Source organism: Entelurus aequoreus, linkage group LG06 (assembly GCF_033978785.1).
Source record: "Entelurus aequoreus isolate RoL-2023_Sb linkage group LG06, RoL_Eaeq_v1.1, whole genome shotgun sequence".
Lineage (NCBI taxonomy): Eukaryota > Metazoa > Chordata > Actinopteri > Syngnathiformes > Syngnathidae > Entelurus > Entelurus aequoreus.
Window position 1 is genome coordinate 27,496,729 of NC_084736.1, and position 24,062 is coordinate 27,520,790.

General features: G+C 37.3%; 1 protein-coding gene across 1 annotated transcript in view; it reads left to right on the forward strand.

The window, feature by feature from the left end:
* Positions 1–24,062, forward strand: part of LOC133652725 (alpha-1,6-mannosylglycoprotein 6-beta-N-acetylglucosaminyltransferase B-like) — a 651,209-nt gene that overhangs the window by 494,233 nt on the left and 132,914 nt on the right. Inside the window, exon 4 of the mRNA XM_062051777.1 lies at positions 18,205–18,314. Within this exon, the coding sequence (XP_061907761.1) occupies positions 18,205–18,314 (110 nt within the window). The remainder of the gene's footprint in view (positions 1–18,204; positions 18,315–24,062) is intronic.

A 24,062-nucleotide genomic window follows, 5' to 3' on the forward strand; every position in this document is an offset into this window, starting at 1 on the left:
AGAATCTCACTCAACTCGGTGCAGTTTGTTCATTCTCAGAACTTGACGGCCATTAATTTTAAATGTACTGCCCTATGTATTAAAGTGCCATAACATTTACTGTGCAAACACACTTTTAACAGCATTTTTAAACAGTTAGCAGTTAAACTAAATATTTGTAAATCTTCAGCCTCAGCTTCAACAATGTTATCAAAGCAAATACAAAATTAAAGTTTTTTGCCACTACCTGGGCATTAATGTTATACTGTTCCTTATGAAAAATAAAACAAAGTACTGAGCCACAATCACAACAATTCTATAGGCAATTTCTGAGGTAACAACAGAAAAGTTTTATGGTCATCATGAAGCAGCATAACCAGTCTATATTCACTACCAAATGTACCTATTAGAGAGAGGTGACGCTCAAAAAAATTCACTGTAATTATGGTTACCGATTGATGTCCAGTAGTCCCCACTGAGAGCAACTACAGCTGCACGTTGTAAAGTTGTCACTTTTACAGTCCTCTCCTTTTCATACAACTGGTGTATTTTTGGTGCGATGGTGCGTCTTGATGGCGGCTCATACCTGCTGTCACTTGTTGCGATTCGCACAATGTTTCTCAGGCCGGCGTCTTCCACAACACTAATGGGCCTATAGTCTGTAACGATCCACTTCGCTATGGCATTTGTTAGCTTCTCTTGCTCTCGTTTATCTATACTTCTCCCGCACGCTGCATTTAATGTAGTCTGCCGAAGCCTGGCTCCACTTTCTGCTTTGTTGAATGGTTTGCTGGCATCAACAGTGTGCTTCGCGTTAAGGTGATATTTTAGACTGGAAGTACTCCTGTGATAAGAAAATTCAGCTTGGCAGTGGCTACAAACCACTTTGCTTCTGTCAAATCCGCCGCCTGGAAGTACTTTATAATGAAAATGACCCTGTTAAAGTTCTGTTGAGTTACCCTTCTTCTCCATGCTTGTTTTGTTTTCTTCCGCGTTCTCCTTCCTTTTCCACAGGAGCCAGCAATAGGCGTTAACAAAATAAAAGCACGTAAACAACATACGCAAATGCGCGATAAAATCATTGTTTGCGTTAATAGATTGATGGGTTAACTCGAAATTAACGCATTAACTTGCCCAGCCCTAATATATATATATATATATATATATATATATATATATATATATATATATATATATATATATATATATATATATATATATATATATATATATATATATATATATGTATGTACACACATACATACATACATACACTACCGTTCAAAAGTTTATAGCCTTCATTTCTAAGAACAAGAATAGACTGTCGAGTTTCAGATGAGAGTTCTCTTTTTCTGGCCATTTTGAGCGTTTAATTGACCCCACAAATGTGATGCTCCAGAAACTCAATCTGCTCAAAGGAAGGTCAGGTTTGTAGCTTCTGTAATGAGCTAAACTGTTTTCAGATGTGTGAAAATGATTGCACAAGGGTTTTCTAATCATCAATTAGTCTTCTGAGCCAATGAGCAAACACATTGTACCATTAGAACACTGGAGTGATAGTTGCTGGAAATGGGCCTCTATACACCTATGTAGATATTGCACCAAAAACCAGACATTTGCAGCTAGAATAGTCATTTACCACATTAGCAATGTATAGAGTGTATTTCTTTAAAGTTAAGACTAGTTTAAAGTTATCTTCATTGAAAAGTACAGTGCTTTTCCTTCAAAAATAAGGACATTTCAATGTAACCCCAAACTTTTGAACGGTAGTGTATATATATATTATATATATATATATATATATATATATATATATATATATATATATATATATATATATATATATATATATATATATATATATATATATATATATATATATATATATATATATATATATATATATACATATGTACACACATACATACATATATATATATATATATATATATATATATATATATATATATGCATGAATGCATGCACGTGTGTGTGTGTGTGTGTGTGTGTGTGTGTGTGTGTGTGTATATATATATATATATATATATATATATATATATATATATATATATATATATATATATATATATATATGCAGTACAGGCCAAAAGTTTGGACACACTTTCTCATTCAATGGGTTTTCTTTATTTTTATGACTATTTACATTGTAGATTGTCACTGAAGGCATCAAAACTATGAATGAACGCATGTGGAGTTATGTACAAACGTACTTAACAAAAAAGGTCTGATGGTTCGGAACAAAATGTTTATAACACGGTTTTACAAGTCCAGATCTTGATCCTAACTGCTGCAAATGAGTGACAGTGTGAAGTGGCTTTCCTTTTTTTTTTTTTTCATTTCATTATTTGATTATTTAATTGTATTATATTAGGGCCCCCGGGCCCTTTTAAAATTGCTTAGTTTTTTCTCCTTTACGTTTAGACGCCTTTTTGGGGCCCTTAACATGCGCGAAAAGTCCCCGAAAAATGTCATATTTTGGGGGTCCGGAAATTTTTGGTGGTGGGTCAGGGAATCAAATGTCGCCGCTTTAAAGGCCTACTGAAAGCCACTACTACCGACCACGCAGTCTGATAGTTTATATATCAATGATGAAATCTTAACATTGCAACACATGCCAATACGGCCGGGTTAACTTATAAAGTGACATTTAAAACTTCCCGGGAAATATCCGGCTGAAACGTCGCGGTATGATGACGTATGCGTGTGACGAAGTCAGAGTAACGGAAGTTATGGTACCCCGTAGAATCCTATACAAAAAGCTCTGTTTTCATTTCATAATTCCACAGTATTCTGGACATCTTTTGCAATTTGTTTAATGAACAATGAAGGCTGCAAAGAAGACAGTTGTAGGTGGGATTGGTGTATTAGCAGCGGACTACAGCAACACAACCAGGAGGACTTTGTTGGAGCGCTAGCCGCGCTAGCCGCGCTAGCCGCCGACCTCACCTTGACTTCCTACGTCTCCGGGCCGCCAAACGCATCGGGTGAAGTCCTTCGTCCTTCTGCCGATCGCTGGAACGCAGGTGAGCACGGGTGTTGATGAGTAGATGAGGGCTGGCTGGCGTAGGTGGAGAGCTAATGTTTTTAGCATAGCTCTGTGAGGTCCCGTTGCTAAGTTGCTAAGTTAGCTTCAATGGCGTCGTTAGCACAGCATTGTTAACCTTCGCCAGCCTGGAAAGCATTAACCGTGTATTTACATGTCCACGGTTTAATAGTATTGTTGATTTTCTATCTATCCTTCCAGTCAGGGGTTTATTTTTTTGTTTCTTTATGCAGTTAAAGCACAATGCTATCACGTTAGCTCGTAGCTAAAGCATTTCGCCGATGTATTGTCGTGGAGATAAAAGGCACTGAATGTCCATTTCGCGTTCTCGATTCTCATTTTCAAGAGGATATAGTATCCGAGGTGGTTTAAAATACAAATCCGTGATCCACAATAAAAAAAAGGACAGTGTGGAATCCAATGAGTCAGCTTGTACCTAAGTTACAGTCAGAGCGAAAAAAGATACATCCATCACTGCCTCTCAAGTCGTTCACTGTAACGTTCCTCATCTACGAATCTTTCATCCTCGCTCAAATTAATGGGGTAATCATCACTTTCTTGGTCCGAATCTCTCTCGCTCCATTGTAAACAATGGGGAATTGTGAGGAATACTAGCTCCTGTGACATCACACTACTTCCGGTACAGGCAAGGGTTTTTTTTATCAGCGAGCAAAAGTTGCGAACTTTATCGTCGATTTTCTCTACTAAATCCTTTCAGCAAAAATATGGCAATATCGCGAAATGATCAAGTATGACACATAGAATGGATCTGCTATTCCAGTTTAAATAAAAAAAAAATCATTTCAGTAGGCCTTTAACTCTGCGTTATACTTCTTTTGTACAACTTTTTTCATTCCATTTAACGGTCTAAAAGATAAAGGAGAAGGGTTTGTCTTCCTAGAAGAAAGTAGGATGAATAGAAGTTGGGGTTCAGTTTGGAATTTAGGTATGCAAATGAGTGCCTTTGCATTGCTCTTTATAGGCGCACACACACACACACACACACACACACTCCCTCTCAGTCGCTTTGAAGAGCTTTTCAGAGAGAAGAGAGGCGAAGGAGCTCATTAAAAATAACTCTTGAAAAAGAGAGGGCTGATGCTGTGGCTGGTTAACACTCGTGTGCTGCAAAGGAGGCCGGCGCTCCCACTCTTCAACAAAACCCACACCTGTGACGCCGACATTGGGACGGAGCATACGTGAGGTAAACACCAAACAAAATTATGACCATCACGTTTTGGAAAGATTCCCACTTCTCACAATGCAGAGGGTCTCATGAATCATGCAAGTGCGTACTTTTTGATTATATATCCTGTGTGTGTGGGCGGGGGGTGAATGGGGGGCGGGGGGAGTGGGGGGGTGTATATATTAATACTTTAGTACTCCCGCTATTCCAGTTAAAAATGTAAGAGTTTTGAAAACATCTAGGCCAAGACGTACAGACGCCAACCCGCGTTGATGCTGTGTGAGCTATTTGTCGGAATAATTACACATACATAAATAACAACTAATTACTATCATGTTTATTAATCATTACAGAATAGGCCTCAAACTAACCACAATTTTGATAGTCAACTGGTCGTCGACTATTCCAACGATTAGTCGACTAATCGGATTATGCTGATTGACTATTCCAACGATTAGTCGACTAATCAGATTATGAAGATTGACTATACCAACGATTAGGCGACTAATCAAATTATGAAGATTAACTATTCCAACCATTATTCGACTAATCAGATTATGAAGATTGTCTATTCCAATGATTAGTCGACTCATCGGATTATGGAGACTGACTATTTCAACGATTAGTCACCTAATCAGAGTATGAAGATTGACGATTCCAACTATTAGGCGACTAATCGGATTTTGAAGATTGACTATTTCCACGATTAGTCGGCTAATCGACATATGAAGATTGACTAGTCCAACGATTAGTCGACTAACCGGAGTATGAAGATTGACTATTCCAATGCTTAGTCGACTCATCGGATTTTGAAGATTGACTATTCCTCTGATTAGTCGACTAATGGGATTATGAAGATTGACTATTCCAACGATCAGTCGTCTAATCGGATTATGAAGATTGACTATTCCAACGATTAGGCGACTAATCAGATTATGAAGATTGACTATTCCAACCATTAATCAACAAATCGGATTATGAAAATTGTCTATTCCAATGATTAGTCGACTAATCGGATTATGAAGATTGACTATTCCAACGATTAAGCGACTAATCAGATTGTGAAGATTGACTATTCCAACGATTAGTCGACTAATCAGATTATGAAGATTGTCTATTCCAACGATTAAGCGACTAATCAGATTGTGAAGATTGACTATTCCAACCATTATTCGACTAATCGTATTATGAAGATTGTCTATTCCAATGAATAGTCGACTCATCGGATTATGAAGACTGACTATTTCAACGATTAGTCACCTAATCAGAGTATGAAGATTGACGATTCCAACTATTAGGCGACTAATCGGATTATGAAGATTGACTATTTCCATGAATAGTCGACTAATCGACAAATGAAGATTGACTAGTCCAACAATTAGTCGACTAACCGGAGTATGAAGATTGACTATTCCAACGATTAGGCGACACATCGGATTATGAAGATTGACTATTCCAACGATTAGTCGACTCATCGGATTATGAAGATTGACTATACCTCGTGATTAGTCGACTAATGGGATTATAAAGATTGACTATTCCAACGATTAGGCGACACATCGGATTATGAAGATTGACTACTTCAACGATTAGTGGACTAATCGGATTATGAAGACTGACTATTCCAATGATTAGTGGACTAATCGGATTATGAAGATTGACTATTCCAACGATTAGGCGACTAATCAGATTATGAAGATTAACTATTCCAACCATCAATCGTCTAATTGGAATATTTGAAGATTGACTATTCCAACGATCAGTCGTCTAATCGGATTATGAAGATTAACTATTCCAACGATCAGTCGAATAATCGGATTAGAAGATTGACTATTTCCACGATTAGTCGATTTATCGACATATGAAGATTGACTATTCCAACGATTAGTCGACTCATTGGATTATGAATATTGACTATTCCACTAAATAGTTGACTAATGGGATTATGAAGATTGACTATTCCAACGATCAGTCGTCTAATTGGATTATGAAGATTGACTATTCCAACGATTAGGCGACTAATTGGATTATGAAGACTGACTATTTCAACGATTAGTCATCTAATCAGAGTATGAAGATTGACTATTCCAACGATTGAGCGACTAATCGGATTATGAAGATTGACTACTTCAACTATTAGTGGACTAATCGGATTATGAAGATTGACTATTCCAACGATTAGGCGACTAATCAGATTTTGAAGATTAACTATTCCAACGATCAATCGTCGATTTTGGAATATTTGAAGATAGACTATTCCAACGATTAGGCGACTAATTGGATTATGAAGACTGACTATTTCAACGATTAGTCATCTAATCAGTGTATGAAGATTGACGATTCCAACGATTAAGCGACTAATCAGATTATGAAGATTGACTATATTATAGAGGTTTATTTGAAATAGGGACAGATACAAAAACATAGACATCTGAAACAGTTATCCAATGTATGCATCATAGTTTTTGCAGCCGAAGCTAATTTACAACACTTGTCCCCAACAACAACAACAACAACAACAACAACGACAACAACTATTCCAACGATTAGTGGACTAATCGGATTATGAAGATTGACTATTCCAACGATTAGGCGACTAATCAGATTACGAAGATTGACTATTCCAACCATTAGTCAAACAAACACCGTTTCCATATGAGTTGGGAAATTGTGTTAGATGTAAATATAAACGGACTACAATCCATCCATCCATCCATTTTCTGCCGCTTATTTCCTTCGGGGTCGAGGGGAGCGCTGGAGCCTATCTCAGCTACAATCGGGCGGGAGGGGGGGTACACCCTGGACAAGTCGCCACCTCATCGCAGGGCCAAAAAACGGAATACAATGATTTACAAATCATTTTCAACCCATATTCAGTTGAATATGCTACAAAGACAACATATTTGATGTTCAAACTGATAAACTTTTTTTTTTTGTGCAAATAATCATTAACTTTAGAATTTGATGGCAGCAACACGTGACAAAGAAGTTGGGAAAGGTGGCAATAAATACTGATAAAGTTGAGGAATGCTCATCAAACACTTATTTGGAACATCCCACAGGTGAACATGCAAATTGGGAACAGGTGGGTGCCATGATTGGGTATACAAGTAGATTCCATGAAATGCGCAGTCATTCACAAACAAGGATGGGGCGAGGGTCACCACTTTGTCAACAAATGCGTGAGCAAATTGTTGAACAGTTTAAGAAAAACCTTTCTCAACCAGCTATTGCAAGGAATTTAGGGATTTCACCATCTACGGTCCGTAATATCATCAAAGGGTTCAGAGAATCTGGAGAAATCACTGCACGTAAGCAGCTAAGCCCGTGACCTTCGATCCCTCAGGCTGTAATGCATCAACAAGTGACATCAATGTGTAAAGGATATCACCACATGGGCTCAGGAACACTTCGGAAACCCACTGTCAGTAACTACAGTTGGTCGCTACATCTGTAAGTGCAAGTTAAAACTCTCCTATGCAAGGCGAAAACCGTTTATCAACAACACCCAGAAACGCCGTCGGCTTTGTGGGCCTGAGATCATCTAAGATGGGCCGATGCAAAGTGGAAAAGTGTTCTGTGGTCTGACGAGTCCACATTTCAAATCGTTTTTGGGAACTGTGGACATCGTGTCCTCCGGACCAAAGAGGAAAAGAACCATCCGGATTGTTCTAGGCGCAAAGTTGAAAAGCCAGCATCTGTGATGGTATAGGGGTGTATTAGTGCCCAAGACATGGGTAATTTACACATCTGTGAAGGCACCATTAATGCTGAAAGGTACATACAGGTTTTGGAGCAACATATGTTGCCATCCAAGCAACGTTACCATGGACGCCCCTGCTTATTTCAGCAAGACAATGCCAAGCCACGTGTTACATCAACGTGGCTTCATAGTAAAAGAGTGCGGGTACTAGACTGGCCTGCCTGTAGTCCAGACCTGTCTCCCATTGAAAATGTGTGGCGCATTATGAAGCCTAAAATACCACAACGGAGACCCCGGACTGTTGAACAACTTAATGAAATGAAATGAATTATATTTATATAGCGCTTTTTCTCTAGTGACTCAAAGCGCTTTACATAGTGAAACCCAATATCTAAGTTACATTTAAACCAGTGTGGGTGGCATTGGGAGCAGGTGGGTAAAGTGTCTTGCCCAAGGACACAACGGCAGTAACTAGGATGGCGGATGCTGGGATCGAACCTGCAACCCTCAAGTTGCTGGCACGGCCGCTCTACCAACCGAGCTATACCGCCCCAACTTAAGATGTACATCAAGCAAGAATGGGAAAGAATTCCACCCGAGAAGCTTAAAACATGTGTCTCCTCAGTTCCCAAACGTTTACTGAGTGTTGTTAAAAGGAAAGGCCATGTAACACAGTGGTGAACATGCCCTTTCCCAACTACTTTGGCACGTGTTGCAGCCATGAAATTCTAAGTTAATTATTATTTGCAAAAAAAAAAAAAAGTTTATGAGTTTGAACATCAAATATGTTGTCTTTGTAGTGCATTCAATTGAATATGGGTTGAAAAGGATTTGCAAATCATTGTATTCCGTTTATATTTACATCTAACACAATTTCCCAACTCATATGGAAACAGGGTTTGTAATCGGATTATGAAGATTTACTATTTCAACCATTAGTCAACTAATCGGATTATGAAGATTGACTATTCCAACAATTAGGCGTCTAATCAGATTATGAAGATTGACTATTCCAAAGATTAGTCAACTAATCAGATTATGAAGACTGACTATTTCAACGATTAGTCACCTAATCAGAGTATGAATATTGACGATTCCAACGATTAGGCGATGAATCGGATTATGAAGATTGACTATTTCAACGATTAGTCGACTAATCGGCGTATGAAGCTTGACTATTCCAATGATTAGGTGACGCATCGGATTATGAAGATTGACTATTCCAACAATTAGTATTGATTGAAGTATGGCGATTGACTATTCAAACAATTAGTCGACTAATTGAAGTATGAAGACGGACTATTTTAATGATTAGTTGACTCATCAGATTATGCGGATTGACTATTCCAACGATTAGTCGACTAATCAGATTATGAAGATTGACTATTCTAATGATTGGTTGACTAATTAGATTATGAAGAGTGACTATTCCAACGATTAGTGCACTAATCGGATTATGAAGATCGACTATTCCATCAATTAATCGGATTATGAAGATTGACTATTCCAACGATTAGTCAACTAATTGGATTATGAAGATTGACTATTCCAACGATTTGTCGACTAATCAGTATATGAAGATCGACTATTCCAACGATTAGTGGACTAATCGGTTTATGAAGATTGACTATTCCAATGATGAGTCGACTAATTACATTATAAAGACTGACTATTCCAACAATTACGTGACGAATCACAATATGAAGATTGACTATTACAACAATTAGGCGACTAATCAGATTATGAAGATTGACTATTTCAACGATTAGTTGCCTAATCGGAGTATGAAGATTGACTATTTCAACGATTAGTCGACGAATCGGATTTTGAAGTTTGACTATTCCAACGATTAGTGCACTAATCGGATTATGAAGATTGAGTACTTCAACTATTAGTCACCTAATCGGATTATGAAGATTGACTATTCCAACGATTAGTGCACTAATCGGATTATGAAGATTGACTATTACAACGATTAGTCAACTAATCTGAGTATGAAGATTGATGATTATGCTCTAATTCAGCCATCGACTAAAAAAACATATTTTAATTGGACCTGGTGTTGCAGGAGTTAGACCAAAGGAAGTCTGGGCTTCTCTGCTTGGGCTGCTGCCCCCGCGACCCGACTTCTGATAAGTAAAGGAAGATGGATGAATTTCATTTACAAAAAAATCACAAGGTTAATCTAATCAAGGCAAGGCAAGGCAAGGCAAGGAAACTTTATTTGTACAGCGCTTTTCATACACAAGGCAGACTCAAAGTGCTTCACAGACAACAAAGTGAAATGAAAGAAAATAAAAGCAAAATCAAAATGCAGACAATAAAAATAAAAACAGTGCAGACGTTAAAAGTTAAAAGATTAAAAGATTTAGCTGAAAGCTAAGGTGAACATAAAAGTTTTCAGTCTAGTTTTAAAAGTAGTCAGAGTTGGGGAAAGTCTGACATCTTCAGGAAGTTTATTCCAGCTATTTGTTGCATAGTGACTGAATGATGCTCTCCCTTGATTTGAGTTTACTCTTGGAACCGCTAACAGATTGGTCTCAGAAGATCTTAGTGATCTAGAGGGCTTATATAGTGGGAGCATATCAGTGATATACTTGGGCCCTAGACCATGTAGTCATTTATATGTGAGCAGGAGGATTTTGAAATCAATTCTCTGATGTACAGGGAGCCAATGTAAGGATTTAAGAATTGGTGTAATGTGCTCACATTTTTTGGCCTTTTTAGAACTCTAGCAGCAGCGTTCTGAACAAGCTGTAGCTGCCTGACAGTTTTTTTTTAGGAAGACCTGCAAGGAGACCATTACAATAGTCTAGCCTACTGGTAATAAAGGCATGTACAAGTTTTTGTAAGTCTTGAGCTGACATGAGCCCTCTAAGTCTTTTTACATTTTTGAGGTGATAGTAGGCCGATTTTGTTACTGATTTGATGTGACTGTCGAAATGTAAATCAGAATCTAAAATAACCCCAAGATTTCTGGCTTTATTTGAGGTTTTCAGGGACAGTGATTGAAGGTGTTGGATGACTTCAAACCTTTCTTTTTTAGCACCAAAAACAATTATCTCAGTTTTATCTTCATTTAGTTGTAGGACATTTTGGCACATCCAGTGTTTGACTTGCTCAATGCACTTGCACAGAAGATCTATGGGGCGATAGTCATTTGGTGATAGCGCTACATAGATTTGGGTGTCATCGGCATAGCAATGATGGTCAATGTTATTATTTTGCATGATTTGTCCTAGTGGGAGCATATAGATGTTAAATAAAGTCGGCCCCAAGATTGAACCTTGGGGGACTCCACACGTGACGTTGGTTGGTTCTGATACAAAGTCATCAATGGAAACAAAATAGTTCCTATCTTGTAGATATGACTTGAACCAGCTTAAAACTGTGCCTGAGATCCCCACCCAGTTTTCCAACCTGTCCAAAAGTATTGAGTGGTCGACAGTGTCAAATGCAGCACTGAGGTCCAAAAGCATTAATACTGAAGTTTTGCCAGAGTCTGTGTTTAGACGGATGTCATTTATAACTTTAAGAAGGGCCGTCTCTGTGCTATGAAGAGGTCGAAATCCTGACTGGAAGTTGTTGTGGCAGCCAGTGGAAGCCAAGAAGTGATTTAGTTGTTGGAGGACAACTTTCTCAATTATTTTACTTATGAATGGTAGATTTGAAATTGGTCTGTAGTTGTTGATAACAGAGGCATCTAGGCTCTGCTTTTTTAGAAGAGGTTTAATGACTGCAGTTTTGAAAGCCTTCGGGAAATTGCCAGATTGAATATAATTATTAACTATTTGCAATACGTCTGTTGATAGACAGTCAAAAACATTCTTCAAGAAGTTGGTAGGTAAAACATCAAGGCAGCAGGTGGATGACTTTAGAGCTGTCAAAGAAAATACCGCACTTCCAACCAGCTTCACAATACTTGAGATAAAAACTGAGAAGACATACAAAAAAGGAAGACACATTTATTTATAGAACACAATTCATACAGAAGGCAATTCAAAGTGCTTCACAGACAATTACAAGAAGGCAAAAGGAAAAATAATCACAATTCAAATTAAAATCTGAAAATAAAGTCATCATAAAAAAATCATAATTGAAATGAAAATCAAAGTTAGTTTATATGCCCAATTAAATAAATCAAATTAGGAAAAGCATCAGAATCAGTAATAATAATATCTATAAAAGTTGTTTTTGTTTTTAATCCAAACTTTAAATTTTCATTTTGTTTAATGCAGAAATATATATATATATATATATATATATATATATATATATATATATATATATATATATATATATATATATATATATATATATATATATATATATATATATATATATATATATATATATATATATATATATATATATATATATATATATATATATATATATATATATGTGTATTTTTCTTAAAATAGATTCTCAAAAATTATACATCAATTTAGAATTGGAATAAAAAGAAACATTTTGATTTTGATGTGAATTGTTTTTTTGGGGGGCGAAATATACATCGGTACATTCTATGCCAGACCTGGGCAAATTAAGGCCCGGTAATATTTTTAATCTGGCCCGCCGGACATTCCCAAATATTTTTTTTCGATCTTTAAGATGGAAAGTGTAGCTGCCATTATGATGTGCAGTGATGATTTCTAATGACCGTAAGTCTTGAACTATACAAAATATTTCAATGGTTGGAATCTGTGCTTTTGCATGATATACTAGTTACTATGGTAATCTAATTAGTTACTATGGTAATCGAATTAGTTACTATGGTAATCGAATTAGTTACTATGGTAATGTAATTGGTTACTATGGTAATCTAAGTCACAGCAGCTCAGATGAGGCACCAAGCAGTGTGGGTGGGGAGCGTTTCCACAGAGCCTGAAATGCGGGTGTCGGGGACAGACACTGAAGGAGATTTTTACAACAAAGTTCTAAAGCTTGGTGATATATCAGACGTATCAGATTGTAGGTGTTTAGTTTTTACGCGTTCATATTTCGCTGGGTTTGTCGCATTTTTGTTGATTGTAAAATATGTCGATTCAGAGGGGATGTGACGTTCATATGTTGTCAATATTCAATGTTTTATCGTTCATAGTTGATATTGTTAATAATATTAACAAGTTAACGTTAATAAACTTTTCTTGTAAAATTGCGACTTTTATTGAGTTGCAATTCCAACTTTTATTGCACAAATGTTAATTTTTTCTTGTAAAATTTTGACTTGTGTTGAGTAAAATTACGACTTTAATTAAAATACTGCCAAAATTCTAAGTTTTTCTTGTGAAATTGTGACCTTTTTCTTGTGAAATTCCAACTCATTTTTCACAACAAACTTTTTTATATTTGCATAGTATGTAAATATTATTAATGTTGTAAATACACATCTTTATATATCTAGAAAGGGTGGTCCTAAAGAGATAGGCATTTTTCTCAGGTCTCAAGAAGGTGATGAATACACAAATGTGTGTGTGTGTGTGTGTGTGTGTTTTCTTGTATTCTTACCCTTCTTGAGACATCAAGAAGGAAAAGTAGCTTCCATATGAGGAGGTGTGAACAAGTGAGGACATAAATCATGGTCCCAATACGGAAAACCATTGCATCTAACGGAGAATGTCTCATTTGCATTATTATTATAACATTGCCAAAGTTTTAAACATTTCTTAGAATTTTGGCAGTATTATAAAAAAAGTCGTCATTTTACTAAACGCAAGTCAAAATGTGACAAGAAAAACTGAACATTTGTGCAATATTATGAAAAAAGTTGGAATTGTACTCAATAACAGTCCCAATTCTACAAGAAAAGCTTAACATTTTGGCAATTTTATGAAAAGTGTCGTAATTTTACTCGACAAAAGTCACAATTTTATAAGTTTTTCTTGTTGAATTGTGACCTTTTTTTTGTGAAATTCCAACTAATTTTCACAACAAGCTTTTTTACATTTGCATAGTATGTGTATATTATTAATGTTGTATATACACATCTTTATATACAGTATCTAGAAAGGGTGGTCCTAAAGAGGGAAGCATTTTCCTCAGGTCTCAAGAAGGCAACAAATACAATAATGCGTGTGGGTGTTCTTGTATTTCTACCCTTCTTGAGACACCAAGAAGGAAAAGTAGCTTCCATATGAGGAGGTGTGAACAAGTGATGACATGAATCATGGTCCCAATACAGAAAAGCATTGCATCTAATAGAGAATGTCTCATTTGCACCCCTGGTGGTGAAATCTATCAATGTTAGGGTGGTCCCAAAAAGGAGCGGTTTTTCAAATTGACTGTGTCGCTTTTAAAAGTGCTCCCCCTCTGGTCAACATATGAAATAACAAGTGTGTGTAAGAAATTGAAATGCGCCCCCTTTGGCCAACATTTATTTAAAAAAATTAAATAAATATGTATATAGAGACATACTGTAATAACTTGAAGTAAATACTGTAATGAAGATTAAAAACCACCAAAAACAACCTAAAAGCAGTCTTTTTCTCACAGTGTCGACTTTTTTTTCATATTATTTCTGTTTCTGTAATATTGTAATATTTTCTCATAAAATTATTACTTTTTTATGTAAAATTATTACTTGTTCATGCAAAATGGTGACATTTGTCATAAAATTTTAACTTTTATCAAAATATTGCCAATTTTTTTGTTGTTATTGTAAAATAGTGACATTTTTGGAGTAAAACTATGACTTTTATCATCATTTTGCCAAGTAAAATTCAGATTATTATTATAACATTGCCAAAGTTTTAAACATTTCTTAGAATTTTGGTAGTATTATAATAAAAGTCGTCATGGAAAAACTAGTGAGCATCCTGGATGATGCCAGTCACCCTCTGCATACCGTTGTCAGTAGCCAGAGGAGCCTGTCTAGTGCTAGACTGCTTCATCCCAAGTGCAGGACTAATAGACTCAAAAACTCCTTTGTCCCACACGCCATTAGACTGTACAACTCCTCTCTGGGGGGGGAGGGGGGTACTAGGATGACAGGGGATGCAAAACATCCATCCATCCATCCATTTTCTACCGCTTATTCCCTTCGGGGTCACGGGGGCGCTGGAGCCTATCTCAGCTACAATCGGGCGGAAGGCGGGGTACACCCTGGACAAGTCGCCACCTCATCGCAGGGCCAACACAGATAGACAGACAACATTCACACTCACATTCACACACTAGGGCCAATTTAGTGTTGCCAATCAACCTATCCCCAGGTGCATGTCTTTAAAGGTGGGAGGAAGCCGGAGTACCCGGAGGGAACCCACGCAGTCACGGGGAGAACATGCAAACTCCACACAGAAAGATCCCGAGGCCGGGATTGAACTCACGACTACTCAGGACCTTCGTATTGTGAGGCAGACGCACTAACCCCTCTGCCACCGTGCTGCCAATAACAGTGAAATACTTTTTCATAGCATGGTCACTACTGCCTAGTTTATCTTGTTATATTCTTATTTTACTGTTATATTTTTATTCTCATCGTTGCTTTTTATTTTTATTCTATTGTAATATTTTTCTATTTTGTCTCCATTTATACCCCCATTATTTACTTTTTACAATTTTGTACACTGCTGCTGGAATTTAAATTTTCCTGAGGGAACTCTCCCAAAGGAATCAATAAAGTACTATCTATCTATCTATCTATCTATCTATCTATCTATCTATCTATCTATCTATCTATCTATCTATCTATCTATCTATCTATCTATCTATCTATCTATCTATCTATCTATCTATCTATCTATCTATCTATTTTACTCAACCCAAGTCCAAATGTGACAAGAAAAACTGAACATTTGTGCAATATTATGATAAAAGTTGGAATTGTACTTAATAACAGTCGCAATTCTACAAGAAAAGCTTAAATTGTTGGCAATTTTATGAAAAGAGTCGTAATTTTACTCGACAAAAGTCACAATTTTATAAGTTTTTCTTGTGAAATTGTGACCTTTTTTTCCAATTCCAACTCAATTTTCACAACAAGTTTGTCTTAATATGTGCATAGTATGTATATATTATTAATGTTGTAAATACACTTCTTTATATATATAGAAAGGGTGGTCCTAAAGAGGGAGGCATTTTGTTTCTCAAGAAGGTAACAAATACAAGAATGTGTTTGTGTGTGTGAGTGTGTGTACATGTGTGTGTGTGTGCGTTCTTGTATTTCTACCCTTCTTGAGACATCAAGAAGGAAAAGTATCCTCCACATGAGGAGGTGTGAACAAGTGATGACATAAACCATGGTCCCAATACAGAAAAGCATTGCATCTAACAGAGAATGTCTCATTTGCACCCCTGGTGGTGAAATATATCAAAATGAGGGTGGTCCCAAAAAGGAGGGATTTTTCAAATTGAAAAAATTAAATAAATATGTATATAGAGACATACTGTAATAACTTGAAGTAAATAATGAAGATTAAAAACCAATTACAAATAACAAAAAAAAACAAAAAACTAAAAGCAGTCTTTTTCTCACAATGTGTCCACTTTTTTTTTCATATGTCTGTTTCTGTAATATTGCAATATTTTCTCGTAAAATTATTACTTTTTTATGTAAAATGATTACTTGTTCATGCAAAATGGTGACATTTGTCATAAAATTCTGACTTTTATGAAAATATTGCCAATGTTTTTGTTGTTATTGTAAAATAGTGACATTTTTGGAGTAAAACTATGACTTTTGTCATCATTTTGCCAAGTAAAATCCGATTATTATTATAACATTGCCAAAGTTTTAAACATTTCTTAGAATTTTGGTAGTATTATAATAAAAGTCGTCATTTTACTCAACGCAAGTCCAAATGTGACAAGAAAAACTGAACATTTGTGCAATATTATGATAAAAGTTGGAATTGTACTCAATAACAGTCGCAATTTTACAAGAAAAGCTTAAATTGTTGGCAATTTTATGAAAAGAGTCGTAATTTTACTCGACATAAGTCACAATTTTATAAGTTTTTCTTGTGAAATTGTGACCTTTTTCTTGTGAAATTCCAACTAATTTTTCACAAGTGTATCTTAATATATGCATAGAGTGTATATATTATTAATGTTGTAAATACACATCTTTATATATCTAGAAAGGGTGGTCCTAAAGAGGGAGGCATTTTTCGGCGGTCTCAAGAATGTAACAAATACAATAATGCGTGTGTGTGTGTGGGTGTGTGTGTGTGTTCTTGTATTTCTACCCTTCTTGAGACATCAACAAGTAAAAGTAGCTTCCATATAAGGAGGTGTGCACAAGTGATGACATAAATCATGGTCCCAATACAGAAAAGCATTGCATCTAATAGAGAATGTCTCATTTGCACCCCTGGTGGTGAAATATATCAAAATGAGGCTGGTCCCAAAAAGGAGTGATTTTTCAAATTGACTGTGTGTCGCTTTTAAAAGTGCTCCCGCTCTGGTCAACATATGAAATAACAAGTGTGTGTAAAAATTTGAAGTGCTCCCCCTCTGGCCAACATACGAAATAACAAATGTGTGTAAGAAATAAAAATGTGGCCCCTTTGGCCAAAATTATTTTATAATTGTTTAAATAAATATGTATATAGAGACAGACTGTATAACTTGAAGTAAATAATGAAGATTAAAAACCAATTACAAACAAACAAAAAATAAAAAAATAAAAGCAGTCTTTTTCTCACAATGTGTCGACTCATATATTTTCTCGTAAAATTAATTTTTTATGTAAAATTATTACTTTTTTAAATGCAAAATGGTGACATTTGTCATACAAAATTCGGACTTTTATCAAAATATTGCCAATGTTTTTGTTGTTATTGTAAAATGGTGAAATTTTTGGAGTAAAATGATGACTTTTGTCATTATTTTGCCAAGTGAAATTCCGATTATTATTATAACATTGCCAAAGTTTTAAACATTTCTTATTATAATAAAAGTCGTCATTTTACTCTACGCAAGTCCAAATGTGACAAGAAAAACTGAACATTTGTGTACTATTATGACAAAAGTTGGAATTGTACCCAATAACAGTCGCAATTTTAAAAGAAAAGCTTAAAATGTTGACAATTTTATGAAAAGAGTCATAATTTTACTCGACAAAAGTCACAATTTTATAAGTTTTTCTTAATATGTGCATAGTATGTATATATTATTAATGTTGTAAATAAACTTCTTTATATATATCTAGGAAGGGTTTTCCTAAAGAGGGAGTCATTTTATGTCTCAAGAAGGTAAAAAATACAAGAATGTGTGTGTGTGTGTGTGTGTGTGCGTGGGTGTGTGTGTGTGTGTGTGTGTGTGTGTCAGGTTTCAGCCAATAGGGTTGGTGGAGCGGATCCAGGCCATAGCCCAGAACATGTCGGACATGGCAGGGAGGGTGGAGCAGATTCTCCAGCGCAGCATTGCAAGCAAAAGAGGTGGGATTGACACACACACACACACACACACACGCACACACACTTGGCCCGCTCGCTCACACACCTTGAGAATGTCAAATAAAGATGTAGCCCCTCAGGTGGATCTCACCTGTCCACTTTCAAAGCACAGCAATTTGAGAAGCACTTTCCTCCGGGGGGCCGACACTGTCAAGCCGGAGCCTACTTTTCCACCTCCGTGCACAATTGATGCGCAAATAGCACTCGCCGCCCGCGCCGGCGGAACACGGCCGACATTATTCACGACACATCGCCCATTCAGAGAGCGCGGCCTTCACTCACGCCGCGCTGGAAGCACTCAGGTGCGTCCCCGCGACACGTTGTTTAAATCATGATGATGGACGGCCTCCTACCAGCTTAACGCCATGTCAGCTTTTTCATTAGCGTCACTTCTCCAGTCCTGCCATGCTAAAAGATAAAAAACAAGATCTAAAGGCGGCATTGAAGGAATTTTTTTTTTTGAATGGCTATCATGCTAATGAGACCACGTGACTGATGAGGCACTAGGTGGGGGCGGAGCTTCTCTAATTGGGTCCAGCAGGGCTCTGAGGAGAAGGTGCGGGTGGAGAGGAAGAAAGAAGAGTCATGGATAGTAAAAGATTGTGAGGAATATATTGCTTATATTTCAAATATACGATCGCTCCACGCCACTTCCTGGACTTGCAATATATACCACGGAGCCTTTGCTTAAAACATACACTATATTGCCAAAAGTATTTAGCCACCTGCCTTGACTCACATATGAACTTGAAGTGCCATCCCATTCCTAACCCATAGGATTCAATATGATGTCGGTCCACCTTTTGCAGCTATTACAGATTCAACTCTTCTCGAAGGCTGTCCACAAGGTTGCGGAGTGTGTTTATAGGAATTGTCCACCATTCTTCCAAAAGCGCATTGGTGAGGTCACACACTGGTCGAGAAGGCCTGGCTCTCAAGTCTCCGTTCTAATTCATCCCAAAGGCGTTCTATCGGGTTCAAGTCAGGACTCTGTGCAGGCCAGTCAAGTTCATCCACACCAGACGCTGTCATCCATGTCTTTAAGGACCTTGTGGTGTACAGTCATGTTGGAGGAGGAAGGGGCCCGCTCCAAACTGTTCCCACAAGCTTGGGAGCATGGAATTGTGCATTCAAAGTTCCTTTCACTGGAACTAAGGGGCCAGGCCCAACTCTTGAAAAACAATCCCACACCATAATTCCTCCTCCACCAAATTTCACATTCGGCACTATGCAGTCCAAAATGTAGCGTTCTCCTGGCAACCTCCAAACCCAGACTGGTCTATCAGATTGCCAGATGGAAAAGCGTGATTCATCACTCCAGAGAAGGCGTCTCCACTGCTCTAGAGTCCAGTGGCGACGTGCTTTACACCACTGCATCCCACACTTTGCATTGGACTTGGTGATGTATGGCTTAGATGCAGCTGCTCGGCCATGGAAACCCTTTCCATGAAGCTCTCTGCATACTGTACGTGGGCTAATTGGAAAGTTACATGAAGTTTTGAGCTCTGTAGCAACTGACTGTGCAGAAAGTCTTGGCAGTATGCGCTTCAGCATCTGCTGACCCCTCTGTCAGTGTACGTGGCCTACCACTTGGTGGCTGGGTTGCTGTTGTTCCCAAAACTCTTCCATTTTCCTTTAGTAAAGCCGACAGTTGACTTTGGAATATTTAGGAGCGAGGAAATTTCACGACTGGATTTGTTGCACAGGTGGCATCCTATGACAGTTCCACGCTGGAAATCACTGAGCTCCTGAGAGCAGCCCATTCAAATGGCCTGTATTACCCACACACACACACACACACACACACACACACACACACACACACACACACACACACACACACACACACACACACACACACACACACACACACACACACACACACACACACACTTGGCCCAGCCCATACAAATGTTTGTAGAAACAGTCTCCATGCCTAAGTGCTTGATTTTATACACCTGTGATTAGGACACCTGATTCTCATCATTTGGATGGGTGGCCAAATACTTTTGGCAATATAGTGTAGCTGACCGTATATGTCTGACTATAAGTCGCACTTAAAATAATTTAATTTCCTCAAAAAACGACAGTGCGCCTTTTAACCTGATGCGCCTTATGTACGGAATAAATCTGGTTGTGCTTACCGACCACGGAGCTATTTTATTTGGCACATGGTGTAATGATGAGTGTGACCAGTAGATGGCAGTCACACATAAGAGATACGTGTGGACTGCAAGATGTAAGCAACACCGAAATTTGAAAAGTTCCATTGAAAATATAGAACATTACACACGGCGCTCAAAAATCTGCCAAAATGTTTTAGTACGACTTTGGTAAGCTACGAAGTCGCACCGCTTGATGGGTTGTCGGAGCATTACGGCTACCATAGTCAGACGTACTGTGCTTCAATATACGGCGTTATTATGGTGTGTGTATAAGGACCCCAAAATGGCACCTATTATACGTATTATCTGGCGTTTTGTTTCGCAATATTATGCAAAAGCAACTTTTCTTACCTTCTGGTACCTGCTGATGTGTGTTTGGGATCTGCATAAATCTTGAACATTTGCGCACGTCCGCCATTGTCATCAATAAGCTCCTTCTTTTTCTCTATCTTCTTGTTATGGGACATTCATCCTCCGCTGTTGACATTTTTAGTATAAAGTAGCACCAAGGTCTAACATATCTGTCAGTAGATTCGCTATGGAAGCGCTAAAACATACCGGTGTAGTGAGTTTACATTATTCACCCAAGTAACTTTAGTTATTAGGGAGTTTCGGTCGGACGGTTTGTCATGGGAGACATTTCCGGCGTTGTTGTTGCACTAGTGAGCCACGGATGTCATGAACAAATAGTTGATTTAATAAAATCAAGGAATATTATCGCCACATTTTCCACCACTCTGATTTTTTGGAGATCGGATTTTTCCCAGCTGACTGTTTACACTGCAAGTACAATGTGATCTTCATCAGACTCCAGTGTAAATGCGCACAGGCCCCAGTGTGGCCTCGACGTCACTTGCATGTGCACTTCGATAAAGTGAAAACAAAGGAAGTTGACCGGGAGGAAGTTGCTACTGCTACAAAATAAAATGCAAGTTGCAACACCTTAAAAATGGGTGTTTTTACATCAAAATAAAGTAATATAGTGTATGGATAGATGTACAGTTTATAGTTTAATATATTTGGGAGGGTTGTAATATTTTTATGACTGACACGGACATCGGCGTGGATCTACGTTAGCTTTATTTTTCAACTCACATGTAAGCAAATACTGTTACGATGTGGTCGCATGTTTATGCATGGGTCGTTCTCCCAAGATGCAGACGAAACTCCGGATGCAGGGTGCAGGTAAGAAAATTATTTATTGTCCATAAGTAGTTCAAAATACAAAAATACAGCGTGCCCATAGCACGGGGAGCTAACGGAATAGCTATCAAGAAAAGCATAAGGCAAAGCTTAGCTCAGAGATCCAAAGGATAAACGCCCTACTGTAACTTGCTGCATGTAAGCAAATAAGACAGCCAGACAGTGTGTGGCGAAAAACAGGAATAAGTAGCTCTCTGATTAGTGCCCAGGAACAGGTGAGCACCCCGAACATAAATCAGAGGCCGGTGAAATTAATCAGCACCCATGGTAACCAAAACACAAACCCAGGGGTGCTGAAAACAGAACTGAGGGAGTCAAACTAATAGAACAAAACATGATCCAGGCAACGGATCATCACAAAATACACCACTTACGGTCTTTCAACAATCCCTATTTCTTCGGAATCAAAATATATATTCATATGTTACATACAGCCTATTATTTGCGTACTATTCACGAGTGATGCACCGAAAATTCGGTCGTTTTAAACAGACTTTGCTAACCGAAACCAGATGTTTTGATGAAGTATCCACTGCCGCTGGCGACTGCGTCCTTCCCGGCGCACACGAGTGACGTAGCTCGCCTAAAGCTGGTGAAAAAAAGGTCACATTCGGGTCGCATTTGCGTTTAGACTGAAGTCACTGATGAACTCTGTTTATAGCATACTAGCACATGGCGTGCTACGGTATTAGTCGTAGAAGCTAACTACGGCAATAGATAAGCTAGCTTCTACGTCAGCACGAAACACGTTTGATTTTGTAACGCACAGCACTGCGATAAGACACCAATCTGTACTGACCGAAAAACTTGAACAATCATATTACATTATATGTAAAGTATTTTTTCATGTTTTGTTTGTACACAGCTAGCTAGTTGTAATTAAACACGCATGACGTGGTGCGTGTATCATGATCAATATAAAGTGACTCACTCGATGGACAGCTGTGTGTTTGGTCCAGCTGGCCTGGGACGTTTTTCCCGTTTTTTTTGGGTAAGCACTCCATTTATGTCAAAATAGCATGGCTTCAAATTCCATATTTTGCAGCTTCGAGTCACTTTCACCTCACTCTCCCGGCTTCCGTCTGCTCCAATGTTTCACCCTTCCTTCATGCTGGCTTCTACAAGCAGTAGTTCATCCTCAGTATATTCAACTTCAAAAATATAAGGTTGTGAATCCTCATTTGTCCAAAAATAGTCGTCTTCGTTGTATATTACAGAATCTGCCAATAATTCAAACACATACATGCGTTTTGTATCCGGAAGGGTTTGTTGCCAGAAGTCAGACGTGCGCTCCTATGGAAAGGGAAATAAATGCGTCAAATAATTAGTTCCGACAATGATTAAAATAACTAAAATACGGTAAATATTGTACATATTACGTATTGTTATGAAAGTGTCTATTACTACATTATATATATATTTGCAGTGTGTATACACAACATATTACATATTGTTATGAAGGTGTCTGTTACTACATTATATATATACTTGCAGTGTTTATATTGTACATATTACATATTGTTATGAAGGTGTCTGTTACTACATTATATATATACTTGCAGTGTGTATATTGTACATATTACATATTGTTATGAAGGTGTCTGTTACTACATTATATACTGTATATACTTGCAATGTGTATATTGTACATATTACATATTGTTATGAAGTTGACTGTTACTACATGATATATATACTTGCAGTGTGTATATTGTACATATTACATATTGTTATGAAGGTGTCTTTTTCTATATTATATATTATACTTGCAGTGTGTATATTGTACATATTACATATTGTTATGAAAGTGTCTTTTTCTATATTATATATTATACTTGCAGTGTGTATAAAAAAGTGCAGTTCTCCTTTAAGTAATGTTTGTTTTGTTTTCCTTCCTTTTATATGACATTGTTATTCAAATAAAGATTTTTTTTAAATGCAAGAGTTTTGTCTATATGCTTGACTTCATTGGAAGGATTTTATTACATTCACTTGCGTTATTTAATCATAAATATCACCATAATAATAATTAGAAAAAGCACTCAGAGATTGCATACCTCCCAATAGTACAGTGCTGCTCATTTAATTTTCTGATATGCGCCCCCGAGGAGGAAGAAAACATTTTACGCCCCCTCTCACTCTGCTCCGTGACTACAAATAGCATCATTTATCTATAAAATAAAAAGATAACATCTCTGCCTGACATTGTATCCTTGTTGATTTTAAAGGAAACAGAAAAGAAAGAAATAACATAGACTTTTTAAAATCCTTATTTAAACTATAAACATTTTTCACTGACTTGAACCATTTTATACTGAAAAATTGTATTTTTTTAATAGTAATTGGATTGTCAGAATGTTTA